The sequence below is a fragment of the Nestor notabilis genome, unplaced genomic scaffold (assembly GCF_000696875.1).
Source record: "Nestor notabilis isolate BGI_N333 unplaced genomic scaffold, ASM69687v1 scaffold14974, whole genome shotgun sequence".
NCBI lineage: Eukaryota > Metazoa > Chordata > Aves > Psittaciformes > Psittacidae > Nestor > Nestor notabilis.
In genome coordinates this window covers 112,762-122,022 of record NW_009924421.1, presented here as the reverse complement: position 1 = coordinate 122,022, position 9,261 = coordinate 112,762, and the positions used below count along the sequence as shown (strand labels likewise).

Sequence of the window (9,261 nt, the reverse complement as noted above, 5' to 3'; positions counted from 1 at the left end):
CTGCAAAGTGCTATGCAACGTGAGTTGTATGGTTTCTTTTCACCCTTAAGGTCAGGCACCTTACTTTTAGTGCTCTTAACCCATACAGTTAGCAGGAAGAGAGGCAGAGAGGAATGTAGGTTTAGTTTCCCGTTTGTGTGCTAAGAACTCTCCCATTTAATCTGCTGTATCGTCAGCTGTGTGGGGTTTCCTCTTCATATTCTAACTCAGGTGCTTATTATATTTACCTTGCAGCAAAAATAGTTTCCTTCTAATTAATTTTTACTTCCTATTTCAGACTGCTTCATTGTATATTCTTAACCAACTTCCTCATCCAGCATAAGGTGGTTGCATTTTATAATGTGTCATTCCTCTGGTGAGCAAAATTATTCCTCCACATATTATAGCTAGCAAACCACTTGGATACAACCAGAGGAACAGAGCTATAAAAATAAGACGTTTCCTCTCTCTTTTTTTTTTTTTTTCAAAGCTAATATTGGGGAAGCATTCAGAAATAGGTACGGGCACATATATGAAGCAGAACATCATAGGCTTTCTTCAGGCGGTTCCAAAACCCTTTTCTGAACAGAGACATTAAAGGGATGTGAACAGCATGAATATATAAAAGATAATTGCTTTAAAATTATATACAAAGCAAATACAAAGAAATAGTAACTGCCTTTATTTAAAATATTTTCGTCAAAAAGATCTTCTTTTGGGGAGATATATTTAATTGTCATGGCTGCAACAGATACGCAATGAAACACACCTGGATACAAAGGTTTTTGTAAATTTGTTTACTTTTGTGTATTCAGCATATAAGACCAATTAATAAGGAGTAAGTGCTTAAGCTCTTACTTAAGATCTTAAGATCGAAGGATTCTGGGTGGAGAAGGAACATAAGCCACACATATACATCACAGACTACTAGAAAGTTTATTACAAGATCTAAACCAGATGTAAAATCCAGAGATATCCCAAGCCAGAAAGAGAGAGAACTAAAGGCTATCAAAGGTAGATTAGTCACAGATCTTTACCAACCTACACATTTGTTCAATGACCAGGAGGCCAGCTCCGAGGTGCACTGAGAGCAAACGGGGTGGCAGGCACATACTTTGCGGGTGTCCCCACGGAGGTAATGTCGGCCATAAAAGGTCCATCTCCCTCTTCTCTTCTCCTCTGTCTTCCTGCTCTCTTCTCTAGATCTTTCTTGAACCCCGGGCCTTTTATAACCCGAAAGTGCCAACTTATCCCTACGCAGGGGTCAGCCTGCGTCCTGAAGAGTGGCCCTGCTGGCTCCCTTTTCCTGTGCACATTCGTCCTGACGCAGGGGGTCAGACTGTGCCAGGAGTAGTGGCCTTGCTGGCTCCCCGCCGTGCACCCCCACTCCAGGTGATCGGGGATGGTCCACCATGGACCAATTTTTACAATGTTAGACCCATCCAACACAGCTCGTTTTGTCTCCATTTTGAGGTACAAAATACACTGAGCATTGATTAAATCCTGGAAGGGTTTAACTGTGGTATGTAAAATACAGTTTTGTTGTTTCAATACAATTTGGTTACTTTGGAGGCTTTCAGACCATAAATAATGATTAGATCATTTAGTCTTTGGGTAAAGGATAGCACCATCTTTCTCCCAGCTGGAGACCTGTTTCTCAGAACTAGACTGTCGCAAAGATAGCAAATGGAGGAGTCTGCTCTCAGCTGCGGAAAAGACAAGAGTTATCAAATTACACCACCAGTGAGCGTATCAACAAATACCTTGTACAACTGGCAGTTGGAATAAATCCAGAAAAATAAATAGCCATCTTTCATTCTTTTCTTATGAAAATGAGAAATTTGGAGCCATGTCAGCACTACCAACAAACTAGCAAGCCAGCTCTAGGTCTTCATGGTGTGGTCTAACATACTATACTGCAACCTAAAAATGAAGCGTTTTGCTCCTTTCCCCATTTGCAAAATCTGGAATAGAAATGTATCTCAGCAGTTTAATGATGCTTCCGTGGCACCTGTATAAGAAGCCATCACACCTTATATCTGAGTAACCTCCTGTGTGTACTCAGTTACATGAACATTCACCTTGATGAAAGAGGTCCTAGGTGCTTCTGTGCTGGCAACAGAATGACTGTGATAAGTCACAATTACATGGGCTCAGGGAAGTGGAATAAAGAGACACCAGGATATCTGCATGCCTCTATTGACAGGAGCTACAGTCTGAGAAAGTCTTAGCAAATCTAGTTAGCCTCACAGATTCTGCAGTCCCAGTCTCTCCTTTCATGACTATATGAAAGCCCACATGGTACAAAACAGATTTGTTCGGAGAAGTTTATCTTAAGTCTACCCTGAATGAAATCAAGCTAAGCTATGTATTCATCTGCTCTGTTCAGCCTCCTGCCCTTAATAATGCTGACCTTTTCAGGCTATGGCAAAAGACTGTGCATTTACTGTTGAGTTTGAAGGTTCTTTCAACTTTAACAGGTTAGAGTTGAAATTCAACATCAAAATGAAGGTGCTATCTGGAATTTTATAGCCATTGATGTGCAAATGATGAATGGAACTATTGCACATTCAGGATACTCTCCATAGCCTTGCAGTATATCATCCAAGTAATTCGGCTCATTATTAGTATCAGAAAAAGAGATGGCATTTTAGCTTGCTCCAAGCCAGCAAACCCAAACATCACAGCCAGGAGAGCAAGCTTCCAAGTGACTGGCACAAATGTCTCTCTAAACAGTGCTGCTTCCAGATCAGCAGTAACTACATAGCTTTTCTCAAGTGGTGTGCAAAACTGTTTGGAAAGAATGAGTTATCTAGTGCTCAAACAAGATTTCTCTTAGCCAGTTGCTATTATACCAAGAAGTTGCAAATTTCACTTTTACATATCAGTTTGTGCCAGATCTGCCATATCCAAAAGTTTTCACAGTACCTGTCAGCTGGAACTTGTTTTAGTCTGGCATGGCTATGGATCAGATGCTAAAGTCTGCTTGGTAGAAAACCTCCCAGTCCTTCCTCCAGGATTACTCAGTCAGGACTAATTAGGAGTAAAAGACTTTGGATCTGGGTATCTGAAGAGAGAGTACTATCACACTCTTCTAGGTGAAAAGTACCAGCACGATGGAAGATCAAAAGACTGGGCTACCACTGGAAGTGGCAGGCAATTAGAAAAAGGTGCTACTCATATCTTTGAGATAGGGAAAAGTGGATCCAGTAACTGCAGACCAACAAGACTCATCTCATTGCCTGGAAGGATCATGAAGCACATTTTCTTGTTTGGTGGTGCTTAGCCATCCGCAAATACATGAAGGACAAGAAAATATATGGGATGGTCATCACATATTTACTAACTGCAAATCATGTTTCAACAGTCTGATTGCCTGTTATGATGGTCATGGTCAAGGGAAGGGTGGTCAAGGGAAAGGTGATGAATGTAGTTTACCTTGACATTAGGAAGTTCTAGTCTCTGTAACATTCCCACTGGTCGACAGAGGAATCACGTGCTGCACAAAAAGACTGTTATATGGGTTAGGTTGACAGACTCGAAGGGTGGGTAGTCAACGGCTTGATGTCTGTTTGGCAGAATTTCTAAGGTGAGTACTGGGGGCAATGTTAGTTGGTGTCTTCACAAATAACCTGAATGATGAGACAGTGTACCCTCAGCAAATCTGTGGATGATACTAAAATGGAAAAAGTGGCTGACACATCAAATAGTATAGTGTCAGTCTAGATAAGTTCTACAACTGGGCAAAATAAATCTCATGAAGTTCAAACAAGATTGTATGCCTAGGTGAATAACCCCATGTACAAGTAAAGATGCTATACTGGCTAGCTGGTGTGCTGTAAAGGACCTGCAAAGGTCACAGTGGATACCAGGTGAACAGGATAAAGTGGTGGCTAGGAAAAAATTCTTTACAATGAGGGTGGTGAGACACTGGAACAGGGTGCCCAGAGAAGCTGTGGCTGCCCCATCCCTGGTAGTGTTCAAGGCCAGGCTGGATGGGGCTTTGAGTAACCTGGTCTAGTGGAAGGTGTCCCTGCTCATGGCAAGAGGTTGGGACTAGATGATCTCTAAGGTCCCTTCCGAGCCTAATCATTCTATGGTTCTGTGGTTCTATAAATCACCAGGAAGGCAAACTGGATTGAGCTATGCCAGAATGAGAGTGAGCCTATAAAATGAAGTTATGCTTTTTATGATGCTGGTGCTGCATACACCTGTAATTCTGCATCCAGTTTGGGCTCCACAGTTCAAAAAGGAGAACAAAAGCTGGAGTCGGTTTACCAGATGACTAGCAAGACTGTCATGGGCCAAAATTATGTGACCTTTGAGAAGAGGCTGAGGAACCTAGGCTTGTTTAGTCTGGCAAAGCAGCAGCTAAGTGGTGATCTAATAGCTGCCCACAGCAGCTTGAATGGGAATTGCACAGATGGCAGAACCAAATTCCTCCTGGTACTGATAGATGGTACAATAAGAGACAACAACCCCAAGATGCAGCTTGGAAGTTTAAGTTTGAACCTTAGTAAAAAGTTATTCACCAGAAGGGTAGTATGTCAGTAGAGTAGCTTACCCACAGGTGTAACCAGGGAAATTGCCCTTTTGGAGTCTTCGACTTGATTAGAAAAAGTGGTAGCTGACCTGGTACAGCCTTTGCAACATTTCTGTATCCAACCAGTGTTTCCAACCAACCTTCTTCAAATCAGAAAGTTAAAGGGAAATTGGAAGAAAGAAAGATGATGTACCAAATTCATGGGCTTATCTTGTATTTACTCTTCAGACTGATTTTGCGTTTATGGTGTCTTATATAGAGGCAGTGAAAGTAAAAATAATGGCAATGCACTGGAGAGGACTTTTTTGTCAGTTGTTGCGGAAAACAAATAACAACTGAATAATCATAGGCCACTAAGTTGCCTTTGTGTGTTTACTGTTGAGCTTAAGACTTAAACTAGACAGAAGCATTTCAGTCACCAAAAGATTAAGCTGAGGTGTTCCAGAAGAAATGCATGCTCAAGGCCTCAAGAAAGGAATGGAAAGTACCCTTGCTAATTTTACCTGGGAAGATAATCCCATCTTGCAGTAAAGGACATAAAGTGATGGAAGTCTTTTGTACAATGAGAACCATGGATGTTGCATAAATGAAGGTTTTTCTGTGCATATTGGGCAAAGCTCTGCTGCCAAAGGGGAAAAAAAAAAAAAGAGAAGAATATTCTTGAGCTGACCTCATTATTGTTGCATGTCAAAACAGCCATTTGACTGCTTTAATTCTCACCAGCAGAATAGTCACTTGCAGATTAATTTACTGACCTAAAATCACAGACTGCTATGGGTTTAGCCATGTTGCTTCCTCCCATATGCTTGGGCTGAGGTAACAGGAGAGGCCAACACACTTTTTCTCGTACTGTAAGTTTTTCTTGAGCTATTGTTATATGGCTCATGTTAGGAATGGCAGAACAGCTCAGATTACATACTTCTCAGTCGATTAAAATTAAAAAGAAACATATAGATCAGATTGTTTATCAGGGCATTTAGCAGGCTCTGTTGCTGTTCTTAACTGATAATTTACAAGTCAGTGATACTATAACAGAGGTTGTTAGTATTTTGGAGCAAAAATTTGAGGTGCTACAGGGGTGCAGAGTAAGACGTGTTACAGACACAGGTTTGGAATGGACTTGCCTGGATGTCCAGAAGAGGGGCCCAACAAAAGCCTTTATTTTCTTTGTATTTTCCTTCCTCTTCCACAGTCCATGCTGCAGTCAAGAAAGTCCTGAAGACCAGCTCCATCTTTCACATCATCTTTTAAGTCTCTCTTAACACCTTCTCAATAACCTTGGAGGAACATTGCTTGTCACATAGCACATGTTGCCACAGGGTACCAGTGCGATAATGAAATATTCCCTGTGTGCATCCCAACAAGAGAGAAAACTTGCAGTTCTGCTTTTTACTACTATGATTACTTTTTTTTCTGACAAAGATAAAACCTTGATTTCCAATATACTTCTGGGCACTAAATTAAGTAACTGGGTACTCTGCTTGTGTAGATCTTTAATTACTATGACCAGGCAATTGTATCTCTGTTATTCTTTTAGAATAACTTCTCCAGACTTTAAATGAAGACAGAGGAGACCCACACAAAACAATTACAGCAGAGAATTTGTTTACAGGCTATTGCTAGATGAGATGTAATGCTTCCCTTTATCATCACTTATCATAGCAGTGACAGCCTGTAAACCTCCTGCCCATGCATTATTCTTTATTTGTCACCGCCTGTGCCAACTTTTGCCCTGGCAGGTGCCTGGCATGTGTCAAACATATGATTCATGGGTTCATTTGATCAACACTGTGAAGAAAAGAGTGATGTATTTTCTTTTAAATTACAAATTAGACATTTACACCCCACATCTAGTGACAAGGGCTTTGGCTTCTTTATTTGAAGCGCACCATTTATAGCTCACTGTAGAATTTAAATACTGGCTTCTCTATCATGCCTAATTCTGAAAGTTAAATTTATGCAATATTATAGCATATAAATGAAACCATCCTGCCTCTCTGTTTTATTGTCATGGTAAGCTTGCTTGAACTGTTTCCTTTGGCAATAAATGGGCAGAATGTGTTATCCTCTGGACATTTAAAGGCCTTTTTATTGCAGGTTGCTTTCTATTTTACACACAACATATACTTTCTTTCAGAGAATTTCTTTAGAATTATAGTTTTGCTCCGACATTGATGCATGTTTACTTGGACACTTGCTTCTAAATCATGGAATCATAGAATAAATGCATATGTGTAATATACAGGTTTTGTGAGATGCTTTTTTGGAGATAATATTAGCAATAAAATAATTAGAAACTGTAAGAAAATGCAGTTGTACAATAGGAAATAAAATATCATTTGGAGTTTTCTTCTGTGAAAGAAATTTATGCAGTTCTGTGAAAAGTTTGTTAGTAATAACAAGCGCCTAGATCATTTGTTAATCAAACTTATTCCCAGACAGAGAATTCTAAAGTCTTGTCTAGTCTGTTTTAAGCAACACTGGAGCTGTGAAATTCACGGGTATTGCCTTTGTCAGAGCATCTGAAACACGGACTCTTTTATGAAGTATCTAGCCTTTAAAGCCAGCTGCTGACCACAGGTCCTGCAGAATTGCCATTTCGCTTTAAAGTTTCACCTATGATGATATCAGCATATTAAGTAATGCAAGAGTGGCTTTAATGAGTGGTTTAAGATGAAAGATGTTTTTGCTACTTATATAAATAGTAGAAAATACTACAGTTTTCTTTTAAAATACCACTGTTCTACCATCTCTGGCTTTTACTCTGTGTTTGTTTATGCTTTTAGAGATTGACAAGATTTGAAACAGACAGTGACACAAGATATTGCAGGGGAAATACAGTATGAGAGCACTTTCATATTGATTTAAGTTAAGAAAACCATTACTTACGGATCCAAAAGGGATTTTTTTTCCTCCAAGATATTTTCATTCTCACAACCACATCAGAGACGGTGGTTGGACTTAAATACTCCATGATTGTTTTGTAGTTACTGAGAATTTTTTCCGGATAAATTCCCAAACTGTTGTCTTGGCTAAATCTCAAAACTAAAGATAGAGTAGGTACTGTTACTGGCATCTGTTTGACTATGTCATGACTTCCTATTAGGATACTACTAACATGTAGTTCAATAAATTTGGATACCTTATGTATCTCTAGCAATCGATATACTTTGATTTCTACATAGACTTCATCTTTCTATGTCACTTGTCTAATTAAGCTCTATAAAAATAAATACTTATTACTTTTGTTTTCTTCCTGATTACTTCCAGATATGTCTAAGTGAGGCTGCATTTAGAATTCTGTGTGAACAAGACATGCAAATTTTGTTTGTATTCTTCTGCTTTTTTGTAAGTTGTTCTTTAAGTGACAAGGAGAAAATAATAAAATTATTCAACCAGGGGACTAGTTGAGTAGATGAAAACAATTTTCAGATGTGTGATTCTGGCCTTAGAAGATGTGCTGGATGTTTTAATGCAGTTCTTCATGAGTCAAATGACATGCTGTCTGAAATGTGTGAAGAGCTATCTGAGAGAGAGGGAGGAAGGTACTGCAGAGCACTCTTGTTTGTTCCACAGAATTTCAGATATTATTCTTGAAAAAAAACCAAAAAAAATTAAAATTTGAGAAACCTCTTTTCCTGTGTTTGCAATAATCCTGAAGCAATGTAAGAACAGTATGAACTGCCATTGATTTCATGGAGTTCAAGCCCCAACAGCTGATGACAGTCAAATTATTTTATTCAACTCTTTTTCTGTTTAGAAATTGATAGAATAAGAGAAAAGAATGTGTCATAATATGAGAGTTTACATCGTCTCTCACTGATGTGTTTTCCTGAAGGTATAGGCACTCAGGTTTCAGAATTTGCTCATTGCAAGATGGGAAAGGAATAAAATTGTCCTTTGTATGAGACTGAACTTCACTGAGTTTATTTAGCCCAAAACAAGTGATAGCAATCGGAATGCATGAAAAGATTGTGTTTGTATTAGTTCATGTAAAAATCAGTAGTGGCTGTATTCAAACTGTCTATTGCAAGGGCCTTTCCTTCAACATTGTGATACCTATCTAGTGAAGGTCCAGTTCAGATGTGCCTGGAATCTCTATACAGGCAACAAAGAGCCTACAAACACCATGAACCACTTAGGCTGTCCAAGTAAGGCTTTTGTTTCTCTCCTGTCAGAGTGTTTATGTGCTTCCTTGGTAGCTGCATTCACATACAAAGGGGGACCTGCCTAGAACCAGCTCACAGAGAACAGCAAATTGTATCTGATACGTAGCCAAATTCAGAGCTATGTAGTAGGATTCTCTGATCAGCGAGAGTCTTAACAGTGAACCCATCTTTAAAGGCTGGCAGGTGAAGATGGAGGATTTGCACTGTAGCCACAGTGTTAAGTGCTTGCTCCCATAGTTGGAGAGCTGTGTTCAGGCTGAGTAACCTTAATCTCTTTATTAGTTGTCTGTACAGTGTGCAGCAATGTGGTCTTGCTCTTGGCATAGGGTTCCTATTTTATGCTATTCAGTGCAAACAATCTTAAGACTTGTGGGTGAAAGAGGTCAGAGGAGAAGGGCTAGATGACATTAAACAGCTACAGGAAATTTCCACTGTCTGAGGACTAACAGAAGCTATGGTCCTAGCAGGTTACATTTGATTTACTTTGGAAATATGTAATATACTGTCACTTTGAAACAGTTTCATTTTTCATGGCTATAAGATGATACAATTTACAATATAGAAAAAAAT

The 9,261-nt window shown here is 39.4% G+C and overlaps 1 protein-coding gene across 1 annotated transcript in view; it reads left to right on the top strand.

Annotated features, from left to right (window-relative positions):
- The first annotated feature begins 4,260 nt into the window (after positions 1 to 4,260).
- LOC104404214 (polypeptide N-acetylgalactosaminyltransferase-like 6) overlaps positions 4,261 to 9,261 on the top strand; it is an 88,192-nt gene continuing 83,191 nt past the window's right edge. The window contains exon 1 of the mRNA XM_010012596.1: positions 4,261 to 4,495. Within this exon, the coding sequence (XP_010010898.1) occupies positions 4,261 to 4,495 (235 nt within the window). The remainder of the gene's footprint in view (positions 4,496 to 9,261) is intronic.